The sequence below is a fragment of the Halichoeres trimaculatus genome, unplaced genomic scaffold (genome assembly GCF_033239565.1).
Source record: "Halichoeres trimaculatus isolate MK-OKI-2021-1 unplaced genomic scaffold, fHalTri1.1 fHalTri1_scaffold_15, whole genome shotgun sequence".
Classification (NCBI taxonomy): domain Eukaryota; kingdom Metazoa; phylum Chordata; class Actinopteri; order Labriformes; family Labridae; genus Halichoeres; species Halichoeres trimaculatus.
Genome location: NW_027437193.1, coordinates 8,910,853 through 8,932,159, shown reverse-complemented (window position 1 = coordinate 8,932,159; position 21,307 = coordinate 8,910,853). Strand labels below are relative to the sequence as shown.

At 39.7% G+C, this 21,307-nt stretch overlaps 1 protein-coding gene across 1 annotated transcript in view; it reads right to left on the bottom strand.

Moving 5' to 3' along the window:
* Nucleotides 1–21,307, bottom strand: part of LOC141803994 (contactin-associated protein-like 4) — a 142,636-nt gene that overhangs the window by 16,923 nt on the left and 104,406 nt on the right. The window contains exons 17-20 of the mRNA XM_074688170.1: nucleotides 20,641–20,859; nucleotides 8,539–8,778; nucleotides 2,936–3,160; nucleotides 1,312–1,445 (exon numbers count right to left, since the gene is read on the bottom strand). Of these exons, the coding sequence (XP_074544271.1) occupies nucleotides 1,312–1,445; nucleotides 2,936–3,160; nucleotides 8,539–8,778; nucleotides 20,641–20,859 (818 nt within the window). The remainder of the gene's footprint in view (nucleotides 1–1,311; nucleotides 1,446–2,935; nucleotides 3,161–8,538; nucleotides 8,779–20,640; nucleotides 20,860–21,307) is intronic.

Below are 21,307 nucleotides of genomic sequence, written 5' to 3'. Positions count from 1 at the left end.
TGTGGGTAACTGTTAGTGTTTAGCCCTGTTTCCACCAAGCAGTTCTGCTAAGATTAGTACCGTTTGGCAACACAATAAACAAAAAGCAACGATGGAAGGCATCCAGCATTTTGTCCTCTTTGTGCAATCGAGCTTTGTTTCAGAAAAGACTGTGTGCCGCCAGGAGAAATGCAGCCGCTGCTGTCGCATGGTAAGTGACGATTCTTTCGACCAATCAACGGACTGCAGTGTTGTAGCTCTACCTTCCGAGATAAGATCGGTTTGGTCTGGCACCCCTACGGAAGGGTGCCAAATATTGGGATGGCTCATCTCGATTATTCTGGAATGTGTCACAGGATCACTCAGTGGAAATGCCGTAAAATGTGTGCTGTGCAAAGACAAACCAAACTGAACCATTTGGTGAAAGCGAGGCTTTTGTTACACAACATATTTGGGATTTCGACTTTTCAATAGATCACTCTGACGACAAAGCAGAGTATTTTAGAACATGTTGGGAAACAAAAAGCCTTTTTTGTCTTTGTAGGAATACAACACATCAACTATTTTGACATGGCTTTTGAGGTTCTGTATTATCTTTACACCATTTTCTGGTTGTTGTTATCATGTAAAGCATATACAGGTTTTTACCACACCCACATACATTCTTTTATTAAAAAAGACAAAAAACAAAACCAAAATGGGTCGGTGTCATAAAAAGTTGTAAATAAACAAATAAAACTGAATTCTGAATCAGTGCTTTGGGGACAGATAGAGTTTATGGATGGAAAACTTAATTAAAATATCACTCATCACATCTCCAATCCCCTAGTATTGAAACAGGCCATGGTACCCAGACATGCCCGTACCAGGAATTACGGGTCATACCTTTTTCTGTGTAGTGATCTAATGTACTTTTGCAGGCTCAGGTTAAATCTGCAGCACTCTAGCTTATCCTTACTCATGCAGGCATTTATCACTGCTTTCATAAACCTTCTTCATGAGCTTTGAGGCTAAACACTGCATCCATGGGTGCCGCCATGCGCTGAACTCAAAATACGCAAAAGCTACCTGGACGGTTGCATCAGTGAACTAAGGTAATGCAAAACAAAACACATAAAACTGGCGCACAAACGGTCAAAGCTCCCTCAGGATTTGATCAGATCAGTTTCCCTTGCAACAGCCAAAACTCATTTTTCAAACGTTTCTGTCATCATCTCTTCATGTATCCATGAATCGAAGACCAACCACTTAGTATATAAAGCTAAATCAGGGAAATGTGTTTGTAACAACTGCATGGTGTGTGAGACTGTGTGTGAATGTGTGTGTGGTTACCTGCACAGACACAGAGTCCAACACTCTCCTGATGGTAACAGTGTGAAGCTGTCCGTTGGCCAGGCTCCTCGCTCTGCTCCTCAACACCTCAGCCTCTCTGCTGCTGTCCAGCCTGTACCGCACCTCTAGCTTGTCTTCACACACAAACACACACACAAATATAAAGTTTACCAAAAACTAAACTTTCTCTCTTTACAAAAACCTCCATGTGGACTCTCTAATCTTTACTCATCTATGAAAGATGTATTTTTCACTTCAATGATTAATCAGGGAGATGAGTATCTGAGTCAATAATGCTTCCATATTAAGAGGATTAGGCATGAATTCTATATCAATAACAACCTAAGGTCTAATTAATTTTATTAATATTCAGAGGATTAAGTTCCTGTTTAATAATCCCTGCGATGTCTTTGGGCTTTGAACACTTCAGGAGGATCAGAAGTGACGCCTTGTCCTTCGAATGGAAATTATCCACTATCATTTTCCATTTAAGTGTATGAATTATTTCTATAAAGAGCATTCCAGGACTATTATATGAATTAATTTTTTGTTACCAAGGTAAAGAAATAATGACTGTGTGAAATATCTCACCCTGGAGGCGTTTGTGTCTGATAATAACTACATGTATTAAACAGGTTTTAAGTGTTTGATGAGGAGTTTCTGTGTTTGGTTTGAAGGGATTAAACTCCAACAGAGGAAGAAAGAAAAGGTGTTGAAAATGAGCGTACCAAGGTAAGGCTCTCAGGAACTTTAATGGGCGCTTCAATTTGAGTGCATTTACTCGACGACTCCTCGACCAGCATGAAAACCTTAATGCCTCGCTGTCCGTCAGTTTTTTCTGACTCATTAACACCAGAAGAAGTCAATTTGCAGCTAATCTAGCAGCAAAGTGCGGATTTTATTAAACTGCTGGAGGCTGAAAATGTGATGTTAGGTTTAAAGTGCTTCTTCCTTCTCTTAAAAGTGAAAATCAGCGTAATTATTTCACACCAAAGTTGATGAAAAAAAACACTTTGGGAAGTTTCTCCAGCAGCACACTGACTGACCTGCCACCCATTAGCACCCAGCAGACTTTTATTCTCTCAGCTTCACTCCTCAGGTCTCAGAGAGAAGACCTGAAAACACTTCTGTAGAGACTAAACTTAATAGCCGGTCCTGCTGGACGGATTAAAAGGAGGTAGAGACTGACGGGGTGAATCAGAGAGAGGAGAGATCTGACAGACCCTGATAGATCTACAGAGGAGAGCAGGAGATGAGGAGGAGGAGGAGGAAACAAGGAATGGCGGTGAGGTCGATATCAGGAGGAGATGACAGGAAAAGGAGGCAGAGTAAAAAAAAAATAATGAATGGGGAAAACTGGAACCACCAGCGTGAAGAGCCTTGACTCAAGTTTTAAGTGGAGTTTGACAAATGGAGTGAATAATTTGAAAATGACAGAGGAGTGAGGTAAGAATGAGAGGAAGCATTCAGCTGAACTTAAAGAAAAGAAGAAACATTCATTATCTCTAAAGAACACATTTTCATAAACAGTAAGGATAATTTCTTGAAAGGTTATTGAAAATAAAAAAATAGGTTGGAGCTACAGCCAAAGAAACAAACCCTTTCAAAATAAAAGCCCCCTCACCGTGCTTGTTGATGAGCAGGGCCAGGTACTCCCTGTAGTAGGAGCTGATGTAGAACAGCACAGCTGGACTCTGGTTGGTCCTGAAGCTCAGAGAGATGTTCTCTCCTCTCAGCGTCATGTCGGAGTAGATGGAGGACGGCAGAGCGCTGCTGTTCCTGCTCAACTCGTACGGCTCCTTGAAGGTGTAGACGACAGAGGTCCCTGATTTGAAGCTCGCGGATACCTCTGGAGGAAACACATATGCACATATTGTTCAAGTAGATAAACTGATTCCATGGATTTGAAAAATGTTTTTCTCACACATTTTTCATCTTGAAAATTACAAGGGGCAAGATGCTGGTGGTTGTAGCTCAATGAACGATGCATGCCTCACAAAGTTGTTTTGCTCTTGCACCCTTTAACACTAACTCAAGACCACGCACTGTTTTGTATCAAGGAATGAGTGTGTGCAATGATCTCCCATCAGACATTACCAGTCTTATAAGGAAGACTGTTTTTAAAGCAAAATTAAAGAAATATCCAGTGTGACAGAGACGTTATGAACTTTTCAAAACATGGTAATAAGTGTAAGTCCATATAAGTGTGATCGTATGTGTATGCGTATGCTTGTCTCATAGGTCATTGTCTTGTTCTTCTGCTCTTTTTTTAAAATTTTGTAATAGATTAGTAATAGGTTTTATATTAGCGCTCTTGAACTTGTAATTGATTCTTATTGAGCTGCCAATTATTTCTGTTTCTTCCTGTCTTTCTTTGTCCTTTGACCATTCTTTTTTTTTAAATATACGTTTGTATGAGTGGACCCCAGGAAGAGTTGTCGCTACTCAAGTTGTGACTAATGGGGATCCAAATAAACAATAAACATACAGCGATGGCCAAAGTAGTTAGAGCATTTGACTGATCTGAAATTATCAAGATTTTTTTTGCCTCTAAGACATGAGCATAAAACATGAAGATAGCTGCTCTGAGATAAAGTGATCCCTACTGTTTTCATCCACTTTCACCTTTAATATTTGGTTAGTTCATCTTTTGCAGCACTTACAGCAGCGCTGGTCTCTGGCATAGTTTTGATGTACTTCCTGAGAACGTCTACACTGGTATTATCCCATGCTTTCTGCAACTCAAGTTTATGCCTTTCCTGTGAATTTTCAATAGATCTGTCCACATTACTTTACAACTTGACCCTAATGTTATGGATGGGGTCGAGGCCCTGGTTGTTTTCCAAACCGCCTACCACACTAGCAGTGCCTACTATTTTGGCTGAATTTCAGTATGTAGTAGGTAGTATGCAAAAACTTGCAAAATCTGCAGTATCCTAAAAATCCCTGAATGTCCTACTGATCCAGGAAAATTTCTCAGTATGCAACGGACCAGTCTACCAGGCATATTGTTTCCCACAATGCACGGCGCTAATGCTCTTTGTCTTTGCGGTGGCAGGTTTTGGTGAAATACCGCCATCTACTGGAATTAATCAGCATTATAACTACAACACAACACAAACATTAGACCGTCCATGAGATAGAAGTGAAGTGATGCAAAGAATCACCCGTAAATCTTGCCACTTCCGGTCGTAAAAGAGGTGTTTACTTCTACAAATTCATCAGTAAATCACTAATTCACTTTTTAAACCATACGTGGATTATATAGAAGTGGTTTTTACATCAGATTTGAAAAATTAAAAACCCTTTCAGGGTTTCTAAATTTCTAAATGATGGCTCTTTTCTGTGATACACAGAGGATGATATTGACTTTGTGGATTTGTAGGTAGACTTTGATTCAGGTTATGGGTATTTACTGGCCAATCCAACAAAAACAACTAAAATCTCTCTAATATGTCATGTGTTCTGATAATTTTGGCCACCGCTGCAGAACTGGATCTCTTCTTGAAAGCTGGACTTAAAACCGCTGAACTCAACCTGAACTTTAATAATGACTAAAACCAACCAGGCGATGGTCAGTGAAGAGTATTGAGGACATTGAACCAGAAGTTCAACTTCTGATCTGAAAAGACCCATAGTGGATATTTTATCTGAGGTCTGATCACATTTTAACACTTTATTGGCACAGTCTCTACAAGAACTTAACACAATACTTTGTAAACTAGATGTGTGATTTACAGCTTTACTCGAAACAAAGTCATTTGCATCGTTTCATAACCTTGGTGTCTTTTTATTGAGACCTCTCTTTGATGGGGGAATCATTGACTTTTTATGCATAGACACCATTCATTCTCATTCGCAGCACCTCCTTTGTTTCCCTCCAGAAGAACAATAGTTCAATATATTCAGGAAGAAAATAATTGTTTCTTTGGCAGGACAAAATTAATGCTTTTAGAGTAACACTTTACAATATGAGGATTAATTGCTGAGAGTTTTTAGATCTATAAAATATAAAGAGCATCCTCAGGGCTCCGACTGCGTCACAAGACAAGAAAACAACATTAATACTAATTAAAGAGACGGCTCTTTACGAAGTTCATGTTCACTTTATGACAAAGATTTATCCATTATATATTCACAAAAGCCTCAAAGTGATAGAAACTCCCTCTCTGAGCTTCATCCTGCTGACGTAGATGCAGATAAGGGAGGAGATACCAGCAGAAGAGGGCAAATAAAGTACTCATGAAAATGCTCAACTCACTTAAGTTCCTGAACTCAGACTTACAGTTCAACCTGATGATGCATTATTAGTGTGCTGAATTAAACATCAAACGCAAGACTTGCATTGACTCTAGCACATCAAACAGATGCTATTTGCATGAAACCTTTGAAGTCCCCTGGTAGCTAAGTACTTCTTGATGAGAGTTAAGTGCAGTAAAAGGTTCGCTGGAATGATACAGACTCTTAACCTTTAACAGTAGCAGAAAAACACCCACACATGTACGTCCTGAGCTGAGAGTCTGCTTCTCCCCATTCCACTTCCATTATTTGAGGTCTATAAAGTTTATTGTGTGAATATTTAATGTTACAGCTCTACAGGAATAACTGCCTATATGTGCTAATTGACTGAGAAGGCATTAAGTCAATGCAGACCCAGACATTCAGGGTTGACCTGCAGAAAGACTGGGCTCAGACAGTGTCCTATAACAACTCTTTCAACTCCTCCTGCTGAAGGCATCAGAGCTTCATAACAGCTCGACCTTGGATCCTGAACAGACACAGTAAATAAGCCACAATGGAGGTAATATCACGGAGAAACTTTTTGAAAGTGTCTGAAGAGACAGAAGCTGGTGGAATCATCAGTGTCATTTCAGCTGAGGAGAAATATGTGAGAATTATCTCTTGCAACTGCTTCAACTTTAATAACTGAAAACTTTTTGCTCTGAACAAAGTCGTCCTGTTGAGTTATTAACCATCAGAAGGACTGAGCTTTGTTTCCAAAACAGTTAGACCTCTATGTAACAAAAACAGTGAAAACAGATTTTGATGGTGTAAGAAATATATTAAATGGCTCGAGTGGAGCCTGCAAGGACAATATTTCAAACATGGTGCAGAAAAGGTTTGTTGCTCTCTGAAAAAATGATGACAGCAAAATGTTTCAGGAAAGTTGGGAAATGAAAGACAAAACTCTCGAGTTGTGTAATGCTCTCAAAAAACATCTGGGAGAACATCTGTGAGGGACTGCATCAGTAAAGAGTTCAACAGTCTCCGAATAATTATCCCCAATGTACAGTGGGAAATCATTTTATAATCTACAGAAGAATCAGAGTGCTGAGAAATCTCAAGCAGCAACTTCTGGTGTCCAAATATTAAACCAATGGAGAAAAGCAAAAGAGAGCTGTTCTGAGTGTCCAAGTGGGACTGGCTTCAAGAAGCTGAGTCTCTCTGACCAAAATCAATGAGAGAAGCATGTGTACAACTGGGCTCAGAGACATTACTCTCCACTTTGAGGATATTAAAATGCAGAGCTATGCATATTAGTTTTTTTAACTGGTGGGCTGTAAATGAAAATTCCTTCTACTTCTATGAGTCTGATTTAGATAGATTTGGCAAACTTGAATTACCAGAAGGTGCTATAGTGGCTTGATTTTGTTCAATCAAAACAAATCTTTAAGCCCCTGAGGTGTTGCCATACAAAGGACTTACTTAATGACATGTTGTCTTTGTTTCACTAAGTGAGTTATATGAAGGTCCACATCCCCGTGCAGCAGGGGCGAGCAGTCATTATAAGCTATAAATGCAGGTCATGCCCAAGCCCTTCAATAAAATCAGTGAATATATTCATCTGTCAGTGTGTTCTATTATACGATAACTTAGTTCTACTGTTTTGGTCTTAAATTCCTGCCTTATCTGTTCTGTTTTGTTTGCGAAAAGCTGGAAAGCTGCATGCTCATAACTGGATTAACCTCATAACTTCATTGCCACAGTAACCGAGTCAAAATGAGTGATATCAATTCAATTCAGTCTTTGCGTCCAGTGCTGTTTTCCCAGAGAATTTTTGAGGAAAAGCAAAATACAATTTCAAGTGGTCGGCCTATAGTCCTGAATTAGTCATCACAAAAAAAGCAAAGAATTTTGTCCGTCACTTTCAATCTAGCACCTATGAAAAACATAAATAACTAGCTGGCTGTCCACTGGTTAGCAAATTATTCTATTGGCCAAATCTCCTTTTTTCCACAGAACACACAGTCTGGACTATGACAGGTTATGGTGATTTAAACAACCTTCACACTGCTATGAGCAAGCATGAGCGCGCATACATAGAGAGGTAAAGCTTTATTTATCCCATTCTCTCACTATACTGTAGCGAGGAGAGAACGCTTTATTAACATGTGCAAGGTGTTCCCTCGCTTTAATAAAATATTCTGTGGCCTGACACCTCCGTGGCTCCATGAAAACATATTACACGTTTTATTGATAAATAAATTGCTAAAAAATGGGCGCTCGCTGTAGTTAACACTTCAGCATGACCACTGTAACAGGTCACCGTTCGCGACTGTCGTACAGTCATACTGGAATGGGTTTATCTATAACCATGTTTTTTAGTGAGAAATAAACCTTACTTTGCTCTGCATGAGCTTATGTCCATCAATTTCCGTTTCATGAGAATCAAGGGACTCAATAGTACCTTGGTAACAATGAAAATCAAAAACATACTTGCACACAGTAAATAAAGATAAAAATGTCTCTAAAAGGGGATTGTATGGCCCACCTATGCTGATTTTTTTTTTTTTTTTGGTTGTAATTTTAAAGAAAGTGTAGTTTCATGTGGCAACTGTCTTTGACTGGCTTCAAACCAGAGTGGAAAAATCTCTGTATAAAAGGAAAAAGGCCAGCTGTGATCTTTGATTTCTCACTGCATGAAAAATGAACGTGGCTAAGAGACGTAAAGGACTCAAAGAGAAACCAGGTTAACAGGTCTGTTAACAAGTGCTGCTCAACCACTATGAACTCTGCATGACTGTAACATCTCTAGCTCCCTACACGTCAGGTTTGTACCGAAAAAGCCTTTTAGACAAGAAGATGATTATCTAACTTATGTTGATTTTAGGTTGAGTATTTGGGTCATCATGAGCGAGATAACTGAGAATCTTTATGGATGTATTGGCCAGTATCAAAGCATTTCATTCCAAAACCTCTACAGTATGTTAGTGTGTGTGTGTGTACCTGTGTTGCAGAAGACCCCAGTGTACGCTGACAGACTGCAGTCGCAGTGGAAACCGTTGGCTTTCTCCACACAGCGGCCCTGGTTCTGGCACAGCAAGCCGTAGCTGCTGCAGTGACCCGGGCAGCCGGCTCGAACCCCTGGTGTGATCTTTGCTCTCTCCTCCAGGTCCAGAGTGACGCCGTTCAGCTGCAGAGAGCGAATACATCCCCGAAAACCCTTCTGCCTGGACGCTGTGCCTCCTGACAACACAAAAACAGTGTGTTACATTTCAAGTCTGCGTGCAGATATCACATCTAGTTAAATTAAAGCACAAAGGAATCAAAGTGAGCACCTCTAGAACCTCGATAGAATAAATACAACTTCATCTCTCCTCTGTCTTTTTTTAAACTTTGTGACATCTTTCTTTCTTTCTTTCTTTCTTTCTTTCTTTCTTTCTTTCTTTCTTTCTTTCTTTCTTTCTTTCTTTCTTTCTTTCTTTCTTTCTTTCTTTCTTTCTGTTTCTCCTCCTCCTGTCAGCTGCAGCACATCCCTGTTCGCCTCTGCCCTTACACTAGCTCCAAACTGTCAACGCTCCTCTCATGAGATGCCACAACCATGAGACAACTCTGGAGAAAGACGCTGGGAGTGGAAGAGAAAACCAGGGACACAACTTTCATCACTTGTCTTGCAGTTAATATGTAAAACATTTCTTTGCTGGTGACTGTCTGCCTCAGTGAATCACCATCTGACTGTGTGCCTGATCAAAGCTGAGTCTGTGAAGGGAAAAAGGAGAGATCTTCCCACCTTTTGACCTCCATTTTGCTTCTTCTACAGAGAAAAACTCTCCACCTTCAACATACATCTTGTGAACCTATATATGAGATGTCACAGCGGGACTTCAAACCTGTCAATCTGACATTTGTGCAAAGATCACAGGTTCAAGTTGTTCTTGGTGTCCAAAGAGTTCACACACGCCAGCTGGCAACCTCCAACCGTTCATCAGTATTGGCTTTTCACACCCATCAGTGAGCCGTGATCGGCCCCACACTGCGCTCTGACACAGAAAGTCAAGAGATGAAATTTTCTCTTAAATATCATCCTGCCCACACCAGACGTATTTATTTATGAGCGTGTTCCTGTCCCCATGAAAATGCATAAATGATTGAAAAGGCTTATATAAGTGTACCAGACCAGTCCATGGTGATGACGTGTAATAAGTCTGTCATGTCAAACACCATAAAGGAACACTGTGCACATTTGTACTGAGTGTTTTTCTGTGTGAGTGGCAAATGAAAAGAACATTCTGTGTATGGAGAGGCAAATTGAAATCCATTAAAAGTTATATATGTTTCTGCTTTTATGCTGCTGTGTAGAGCCAAACAGACTCTCATTTACACAGCAGTTTAGCCATTAGCCGTTTTCAAAACTTTTCTTTTCTTGCTATCTACGCCAGAGAAAGAAGAGTTTTTGTTTGAAAATATAAGTTTGCAGATTGTTCCTACTCTGTTATAGTCAGAAAAAAATGCATGTGTAACACAATTAACGTAAGCTGGAGCTCACCCTTTTGCCTGTTTTAAACCGAGCTCCAGCTCCTCACCTCTTGCAGCTCAACAGTCCACATTGCTCCCTATAAGCTGCTCTGTTAGCCCTTTTCCACCAAACCAGGTCCAGAGCAGAACCAGAACCTAATCAGGTATTCCTACTTTGCGTTCCAACCATTACATAACTGGCGAGGGGATTGCTTTTACTGGGGGCCTGAGTAGGTATGGGTACTGGATTAGGTACTTTTATAGGTACCAACCAAATTTTGTCAAAAGTACCTGGTATTGATTCACATAAAATCAAAAGGTACCATGTTTAGGTACCTAAACACATCCTTGTGACTGTAAAGGAGTGAGAGAGTTGGTTTTTTTCCTAGCTAGACATGAACATAGCATTGCAAGCTTATAAATTAAAGAATTATTTTTTAAATAGAAAAAATATATATAATTCATTATTGAACAAATTAATATTTTATGCCACAGAAACAGAAAAAAGTATTGAAAATTGGTATCGTTGAGTACCGGTACGTATTGCCAGGTACCAGGAACCGGTACCGCATCGTTTTAAATGTGAAAGGTACCCATCCCTAGGACTGAGGGATAATCACTGCAAAAAGGACACCACGCAAAACTTTGCTATGACTAAAAACAACCTAATTTTTGTAAAAAAATCCCCAAATTAAAGTTTTTACAAACATGTAGAATTATGGAGCTGCCTTAAAGTTCCACCCTAAGTTTTATTTATTGTTTCATGTAGACATTGTATAAAATCCTGTAAAGGAGGTACAAATGCACAAGCAGCAGGGTTCCTCTAATGTATCCTGTAACTGTAAATTTCTTTGATTTTCATCATTAGCATCTCAGTTCATAGGGACTTGGCTCGGTAACCAGAGGGTTGCCAGTTCAAGCCTATGAGCCAGTGACATACATTGCGTCTTTTATGCTGATCTATATTGTTGTTTTATATTCTCATGCTTTATACTTTAATGTTTTATGTTGTTTTTTTTTTTTTTTTAAGTTTTCATCATTTTTACCTAGATTACTGTTAAAGCACTTTGGTAGACCACTGGCTTTTGCTGACATTGACTTTGACAAGATGACATGAGCCAATACTGACACCCCTGAAAAAAAATCACAGGTGTTCCCTTTGATATGACACCATAATGATTCAAATGGACTGTGCTATACTCAATTTGGGCTTTTTGGTCCTTTTTTTTTTTTTGCAAAATCCCCCTCCTCCTCCTGTCAGGTTGCAGTTAATATTTTATCCTTTTCTATCTTGTTTTTCTTGAATAGTGGAGAAATGTTTTCCTGCTGTTGTAAAAAAAGAAACTTGAAGCCTGGAAGCATTCAGTCCATCCTCTGAAGATCAATACAAAAAATGTGACGTACATTGCATTGATTAAGTAGAGACGAATTAAAAGATCCAATTTTTATGTGTATAAAAATAAAAAACAAATCATGATTGTCACCAATGTGTTCATTTGTGTTTCTAAACTTTGCAAGTGATTCCTGTCTCTTTGTCTTTAACTACTTATATCTTTGGTCTTAATTCATGTTTTCAGGTTCTTGTGTTGCCTGGGTCCTAATGATGTTTAGCTTCTTGCTTTCCGCTCATAGATGCCTCTGCCTTTCTGTCGCAGCACTTTGAAATCCCTCCTTTCTAAAATGGTGTATGATCAAAATCGTTATTATTTTAGAAATATGAAAAAGTCAGCACTAACTGAGATGTTGTTTACTTCATTAGTGTTTTTATTCTGATAATTATGGTAGCTTTGATTTCAGGCACATTTCGAATAAATAAATAAATAAATAGAGGACTCTTTCAAAAAGACCGTTGCTTAGCTGACTCATGAAAGTCACTGCACTTACAGAGAGTTTAGACACTTCAAATCTGCAGTCAGTGATCGAGACTGAAACCTTCAAAGTCTGCAAACTTTGAACAGCTTTAAAAATGTGAATCTATAAACTCAACCTGCCCTGTGACATCCATGAGTGCAGCTATAGCTCACACTGCTAAACCAGAATTTCGCAAACCTTTACAGACACTTTTACAGCTTTCAACTCTTCTTAGAAAGCGAGATATCTTTTAGAAAGTGTAATGATGGACTCAAAGCGAAGTTCAAAAGTAGAATTTAAAGAATCTGAGAATAGATAAACTTCACCTCTGACCGGATAAGTTTCAGATCAGTGAGAGTGTCAGCCTCACATAACCTTTGAACAGGAGATCACACTGTGAGAGCACACTCTGCACTGAAGCATACAGTATGAGGATGAATGGAAACAAAACAATTACTGAAACAGAGATCAAAGACAGCATCAAAGGCAAAGTATGTGGCTTAAAATACAAAGAACCTCGACCTGCAGGAGATTTACATAAAATCTGAGGAGTTAGCAGAAGGAAATTCTGGAGCAGAGAGAGTTACAGCCAAATATCCACAGAGCCGCCTGAGAGAGGAGGGAGGAGTCCTGACATGAAAGCAGGTTATTACGTCACATCGGATCTAATTAATCATCAAAGAGTTCAGCCAGGCTGTAACTGATTATAACTTTTTAATCACCATTTACGCTTTTGATTTTAGCATCATCACCAGCAGCAGCGCTGCAGGGCGGGCTGAAATATCTCAACAACTGCTGTAATGGATCAACTTAAAACTTATGCAGAGAGACATGGTACTGGTGATCCCCTCACAATGATTCGTCCAGAGAAAATCCTGGTATAGTGTGAAAAATTTTTCTATAGAGTTTGTTACGTTCTGCTTAGGATGATTCGTGATGTCTGGGATGTTTTGCATCAACTGAGGTCATTACAATCCATTTCTCCTTTCCTCTTTGTCGGAACATTTGGGGAATGTATTTCTGTTTTTGCCTCTGTATAGTTGACCCATCACATATCATCAGACTTTAGAAGAGCTTTCAAGAGGAAAATCAGGACAAAGCGGCCTGCCAGCAATGATTGATCTGGCCTCAGGTCAACCGAAAAAAATGTTTAATCTCTCCTCTGAAAATTTTCCTCTTAAAGGATAGACCTGACACAGCATTTATCCTTTACAGAAATGCTTCATTTTTTCAGAAAAGCTTTTCATTTCATGATTCTATCTTACTTTATCTTATTTTTTTTTATTTTGCTTTTATTAATGTATTTTATTACTTGGCTGCTTGTCTTGTTTTTATTTATTTATTTATTTATCTTTGTCTGCTGTTCATTTTTACCCGTTTTTACAGCTTATTCTAAAGCACTATGTTACTTGTATTGTAGTTTATAATAATAATAATAATAATAATAATAATAATAATAATAATAATAATAATAATAATAATAACTATTATTATTATTATTATTATTATTATTATTATTATTATTATTATTATTATTATTATTATTATTGTTATTATTATTATTATTATTATTATTATTATTATTATTATTATCATCATCATTATTATTATTATCATCATCATTATTATAAGTAGTAGTAGTCGTAGTAGTGGCAGTATCATGGCAAACAGGAGATTCATTAAATGCTAGTATATCACAAGAAACTTAGTTTCAGTTCTTGGATCAAAAGCTTCATTTCCACCAAGCAGTCCGGTTAAAATCAGTACAGTTTGGCACAGGTTGGCTTGGTTAAGCTTGGCTGCTTGTCTTGTTTGCATTTCCACAGCCAACTGTGCCCTGTTGTGATAGGTGCCGTGTAAACTAGATACCAACAGCTGTATAATTAACATAACAGTGTGACGCCAAAGCAGCGTGACGCTGTGTACCCCCCCAGTAAATCCAAGAAAGAAAAAAAAATGCAACACAGTATACACACTAGCGATGATGAAAGACATGCAGCAATTTGTCCTCTCTGTGATTGGCACGTGGCTCTTTGATACAAAGTGCATCAAGCTTTGTTTCAGAGACGTCTGTGTGCCGCCAGGAGAAATGCAGCTGCTGTCCCATGGGGAGTGACAATTCTTATGACCAATCAACCGGCTGCAGTGTTGTAGCTGCACCTTCCGAGAGCGGATCGGGGGGCCCAAAAAGTGGGACAGCTTGTATCGGTTATTTGGGGATCTGTCCCGGGATTAGTCCGTGAAAACGTCGTAAAATGCGTGCCGTGCCAAGACGGACCGAACCGAACTGCTTGGTATTAACGAGGCTTATTTCACACTGGAGCCTCTGTTGGTTTTCTTGTCAGACAGAGATGATACCAAAATACAGTGAACCATGTGTCCACAGGGGGGTGCAAAAGTTGACACAAAGTAAACACCAAGATAATGAAGATAATCAAAGGTAGTTTAAAGCTACTTGGAGTTTTCAGCTCCAAGACCTCATCCTGACGCATGCACTACTGTGCAGGAGAAGGATAGCAACTGGATGAAATATTTCACTTGGTCCACAAGGGGTGCCAAAAACAAAAAAAACAAAAGTCCCTCAGAGGTGCTTTAAACATATTGACTGAAGAGAGATCTGTAAAAAAAATCATCAAGCATTGAACATGAAACTTTTATTTCTGCCCTCCTGCTCCTTGTGATTTGTTACAGTTTGTGATCTAGAGGCAGCTTCACGTTAGACTCAGGAATCTCTATTTCAGTGCTGGGTATGAGACTTAAAGTTGCCATAAATACCAACATTTCCCAGCCTCACCTGAATCCAATTTGTTTTTACTTCTCTCCTTACCTGCTCAGAGTGCTTTCTGCACAGTGGACCAAAATCACACATCGACTGAAAACTGAATTTCACTGCAAGGGAAACAATCACAGGGGGCTTGTGCAGGTTTTACCGGTAAATATTTCGCTTCTGCAATCACACAGAGGATTTGTGAAGCAGACGCCAAACAATGTGTCAGGAGCAGCCTAATTACATCAGCTTTTTAAACTAAATAAATATAGTACCTTTTGCAGGCTGCGAAGTAGAAATATCTCAACACACCAGTTAACATGGATGCAAAAGCAGCACCAACACACTGCTGCTTATCTTTCCAAACCAGGCAGCACTACAAGCAATGTGAAACGCTGCCGGCAATGAATGCAAAAACCTTTCAATTGAAACTGCAGCATGTGGATATTTTACACCTCTGAATATCAGGCAATAAAGAAGCTGGAGGAGCAATCCTATGGCTTATAAACCCATGCAATGCAATAAAACAGACGATTAATCGAGACAATGCAATTCACTGCCTAATAAATCTGTACACGGCATAATTAAGACTCATAAATACACTGTTTATTGAAGCAGGGTTTATGAATTAATAGAGGACAACTTTACTTTATTAATTCATACAACCAAGAAGACTTGTAAATCTGAGGAAGTGCACTCCAGTCGATGATGTAGTTAGAAATCCAAACAAGAGCAACATTTCTCCTCATCAATTTGCAAATATTCATTCTTGTAAAGCCACGTTTTAGCTTATTATTCCAAACAAGCTTTATATTGTAGGCACACAGATGATGTCTCAGACGCTTTTATCAGAGGAATGAAAAGGTCACATCTGGACCTTCATGTCATGTATTCAAAAATGTACCCTTTGACATCATATCATATCATATCATAACCAACAGGTCTATCTGACTTGCCCCCATGTGCTGTACTCATAATGTCTTGTTGTGTGGTTCGTGACCACAGAAGAGATTATTGGATGAACATATTCAACAAATCAATACTCGACTTCATTTCTCTGCTGCTGCTGTGAAGAGTCACATCAATGTTTACTTGGTTTATCTCTGCACCCTGTATTTACTGATATGAAGTGACAGACATTATATTTACTCAGTAATACAGCATGATGGACTTCGAGAGGTCAAACAGAGGTTTACTAGCAGCTCTGAACTGATGAAGTCCAGATAACCAAGGCTGCAGTATTGATCAAGTCTATATCAGAGATTTTCAGGATGCTGGTTAATAACACAAGCCTCTAATGAAACACTCACAGTCACAGGTTACCACCAAAAGGTATTGACTGCGAGAAATCGCAGGTTTTGGTGCTCCCTGATGCACGGTTGAGGCATTAAACATGTGGTCATTGTCAGTGCTCAGGTGTCAGCCACATTTCCAGCAGCCCTCAGAGGCTTATTGAGGAAAATTGCATAAACTACATATTTCAATACACAGAAAATATATGTACACTTGTAATCTTATCAGATCCCAGCCACAAAAAAACATCTGTGATATAAGAAATCTTAGTCTGAGTGTGTAAATTGCACGAATCCCTCAAGGACAGTTGTGCAGAGTCGGCACTTTCTGAGGCAGCTACAGAGACAACAAGTTTGCATCGTTTGCATGTATGAAATACAGCCTTTGTCATCCACACTACACAATTTACAACATGCATGTTTTACTGAGGGGTTGGCAGATGAGGGAGAGTTGTAGCTTTGGTTAATCTTATGCTTCAGCTTGACACTGGCTGACATGGACAAAAAAAAACAGCAAGTAAAACAGAATCACAGGGATTTTAGTTGAAATCAGCAAAATGAATGGAAAATATTTATTGTTTGTGCCCTTAGAGTTCTCTTAAACCATTTTTAACTTTTTGACAACACCAGAAACATATCTCAGCAGGTTGCCTTCAAGGGTGTAAAATTGCGTATGGAGCGTATGGACACCAATCTCAAACAATGGTTGAAATGTCCCCACCAGTATCAATGTGGAAGAGGGAAAAAAAACGTCTCATGCAGCACACAAAGAGAAAAATCCTTTCACACTTTGTCACCACCTCCTAAATACGTCTTTGAGAGCTGTCTGGATGTCAAGAAAAGAAGGTTGAAGGTTTTTTTTCACCAAAGTGTAAGGCAGCCGATAATGAATGCAAAACAGTATTTCCAACTGTTTTCTCACTTTAACTAACAATCATATTTGTTACTTTCACTTTTCTCAGGAGACAGAAGAAGCAACAAAACTGTCTTGTTTTTAAGGCAGCAGTGGAGTAGCAGGGTAACAGAAAAAGGTGATCTTAAATTAGGACATGATAGTTAATCTAAAGGGGCTGTGAGGAGTTTGAAAGTGATCTTTAAAAAGTCTCCCTTCTAGATATATGCCTGATCGTAATCCACACTTTAAACTGAGATTATCAGCGCCAATATTGCTGGGTACAAGTGATTTTCAAATTGCAACTTCTTAGCTTCCAAGTCAGGTTGACCAGGACCAGATTTGTTTACAGCACGTCAAAGTCTCTATGACACCACCACGCTGGCTGACAAAATTGAGTAGTGAGAAGAGATAAAAAACAAATGAGCCTAACTGTCGGACAGAAAAAGGACAGAAGAGCAGAAGAAACGGGAGAGTGATACAGCCGAGCTAAAGGCTCATTAGCTTGGGCTGTATCACTCTATAACACAAGGGTTAAGCTGTTTGTGATAATGTTCATTCCAGCCCACAGTCAGCAGTTATTCTGCAGTGGTCTGTTCAAACTTGAGAGTCTGTAAATAAAATGAAGTCTGAGGTTACGTTAGCTCTGCTTGGTAGATGACTGGCAGGACATAACCAGGATTTACTAACGTTACACATTACAGACATGTCTTAAAGCACCAGACTGCCAGCTGTGCTAAATATTAGCGGCTACTAAACTACTTACAACTTATGATGTAGCACCTGGCTGCAGATGTCGCTAACATATAGCCGGCTCCTACAACGTTTGCTTGATGTCATGTTTCAAACCGTAGAGCTAAGTAACTGTACTGATAAATACCTAAACTCAGCGTGTTGTATCCAGGAAAAAGTTGTTTTGAACAAAGGAAATTTGTTTTGATCCAATATGGTTTTATACATAGGGATTTTCCAGTCATAGTTACAATTTAGTGATCCTGACTTATAGGTTTGAGCAAATAACTTTTTACTTTAAGAGACCTTCAATAGAGAAGCCTTTTTTTAATCACAGCCTGGTGGATTGTTTTGTTAAGTAAAGCCGCGTTTCCACCAAGCAATCCGGGTCAGTTCAGTACGGTTTGGGACGGTTTGGTACAGTTAAGCCTGATCCCGTTTGCATTTCCACAGCAAACTGTGCCCTCTCATGGTAGGCGGCGTGTAAGCCGGATGCCGAAAGCCGCAGCTGTTAAACAATAGCGTGACGCCGTAGCAGCGTGACACAGTAAACAAAGAGCATAGATGGAAGACATGCAGCATTTCATCCTCTCTGTGATTGGCATGTAGCTCTTTGATACAAAGAACAATCAAGCTTTGTTTCAGAGAAGTCTGTGTGCTGCCAGGAGAAATACAACCGCTGTCGCGGGGTATGTGAAGGTTCTTTTGACCAATCAACAGTCTGCAGTGTTCTAGCTTCACTTTCCGAGAGCAGATCAGTTCAGCCTGACACCCATATGAAAAGGTCCCAAAAAAGTAGGGTGGCTCGTCTTGGTTTTTGGGGATCTGTCCCGGGATAAGTCAGTGGAAACGCCGCAAAATGTGTGCCGTACCGAAACGAACTGAATCAGTCTGCTTGGTGGAAACATGGCTAAATGTCCTCTATGCTCCAAAGCCAGCATAGTGCTAACATGTGAACAGTCAATATGCTTGTGTTTTGTTGTAAATCTATGTATAATGCAAAGTTTAATGCAATTATTCGAAGTAAAATTTAGGGATGATTATAAAACAGACACTTCATCTGTCATTATGCCATTACACAGTTAAAAAAAGTGTTGGCAGCGGGGGTTGGCCATGTTGAAATCAAACCTATGCTACTGGTTACCATTAACTATTTTAAATCCCTTAAAGAGTTTCCTCTAACATCAACTTGACCTGTACCTGTGAAAGTGTCTTGAAGGCTTTTATGACTTTTTAAAGAGTAACTCTTACTTTCATAATTCCCTGTTGTTCCAAAAGTCATAGTTACAATTTAGTGATCCTGACTTATAGGTTTGAGCAAATAACTTTTTACTTTAAGAGACCTTCAATAGAGAAGCCTTTTTTTAATCACAGCCTGGTGGATTGTTTTGTTAAGTAAAGCCGCGTTTCCACCAAGCAATCCGGGTCAGTTCAGTACGGTTTGGGACGGTTTGGTACAGTTAAGCCTGATCCCGTTTGCATTTCCACAGCAAACTGTGCCCTCTCATGGTAGGCGGCGTGTAAGCCGGATGCCGAAAGCCGCAGCTGTTAAACAATAGCGTGACGCCGTAGCAGCGTGACACAGTAAACAAAGAGCATAGATGGAAGACATGCAGCATTTCATCCTCTCTGTGATTGGCATGTAGCTCTTTGATACAAAGAACAATCAAGCTTTGTTTCAGAGAAGTCTGTGTGCTGCCAGGAGAAATACAACCGCTGTCGCGGGGTAAGTGAAGGTTCTTTTGACCAATCAACAGTCTGCAGTGTTCTAGCTTCACTTTCCGAGAGCAGATCAGTTCAGCCTGACACCCATATGAAAAGGTCCCAAAAAAGTAGGGTGGCTCGTCTTGGTTTTTGGGGATCTGTCCCGGGATAAGTCAGTGGAAACGCCGCAAAATGTGTGCCGTACCGAAACGAACTGAATCAGTCTGCTTGGTGGAAACATGGCTAAATGTCCTCTATGCTCCAAAGCCAGCATAGTGCTAACATGTGAACAGTCAATATGCTTGTGTTTTGTTGTAAATCTATGTATAATGCAAAGTTTAATGCAATTATTCGAAGTAAAATTTAGGGATGATTATAAAACAGACACTTCATCTGTCATTATGCCATTACACAGTTAAAAAAAGTGTTGGCAGCGGGGGTTGGCCATGTTGAAATCAAACCTATGCTACTGGTTACCATTAACTATTTTAAATCCCTTAAAGAGTTTCCTCTAACATCAACTTGACCTGTACCTGTGAAAGTGTCTTGAAGGCTTTTATGACTTTTTAAAGAGTAACTCTTACTTTCATAATTCCCTGTTGTTCCAAAATGAGATTACCAGCAAACACAATGGATATTTCTAAATGCTATTGTCATAATCTTCGGTCAGATTCACAGATTATGAGACATTTATTACACACACTGAAAGTCCCTTTGATGACACTACGCCAGCCTCCAAAGTTTAGCAATAAAGAGTCAGCCATGCCTTGGCATGAGTCATATCTTCATGACTAAGAGATGATGCTCATGGGAAACTGAGTCTTTATCCCAGAAGAACACTTCAGACAGACAAAGATGTCACTGATATCTACGCCAAACAGATAGAGATAGATGATCTTCACAGAGCCTTTAATAGTCAGAAGAAAATCTGATTCAAGGAGCTTTTTTCCATCACTCTTTTAAGAAGATGCTCAGTTCTCTTATGCTTCACTTATTTCTAAACTTGGCTGCTAAATTCATAATTTTGAAGGCTGAACAACCCACTTTTTTCTTGACTGTGTTTTAGAGAGTAACACCTGATGAGAGCTTAACAAAGGCACTATGTGACTTTTCTGCGAAGAGAATAAAACAAAGAGGAGCTGCAGAGACAGAAGCACTGAATTATAAGGAGGACAAGAGGAACAAGTGAGGTAGTTAGTGCCTCAGTTATGCAGAGACAGAAAGAGACTTCTGTTTCCAGTCTCAGGTGGTTCGAGAGGGCCACAGAGGGAAGAGGAGAGACTCATGAGGCCAAGAGTTACTCAGATACTACTGTAATGTATATCAAAGATGGAAAACAACATCCCAGTCCTTACCTATGAAGAGCTGGCTGTTGAGCTGCAGGTGGAAGTGTCCATCGGCAGGAGCTTCCTGTGTGGCGATGGGGAGTCCATCCAGTCGTAGTGACGCCTCCTTGACGTTTCGCTCAGCTCGGACTCGATGCCAACGATTGTCATTCAGAGGAACATTTGACTCCACCTGAACCTCTAGTGGCCCGTTACCGACATCGAAGGAGAAAACCACCTGAGTGGAGGCTGAGGAGAAGAGATGGAGGAGACAGAGAGGGTGATCAGCAAACATCTATATTTAACTCTAAGATATTGCTAATTCTAAACCTTCACAAAACCAACACCAGGGTATGCCACCTCCTTTTCACAAGTCAATAAAAACAAACTTCTTGAGTGTCTCTATGGGATTCAGGCAGAGGAGAGCAGGTGTCCTCCATCAACGCTGAGATGAATCTTCTCTTTTCTCCTGCACATTTTCACACAGCTCTTACAGCCTGTCTCAGAGCTGCCAATGACACATATGGGAAAAGCAGCCTGAGCTTTAACAAGCATTCAGGTTGGACTCGAGTATAAGGAGCCTTAAAAAGCAGATGGGGAAATGTAGGGCTCACTGCGAAGTAGTTTAATCACTCCTTTACTAAAAGAAAGAACAACAAACACTGAAGCAAACAGAGCCTCTAATGAAGCAGCTGAG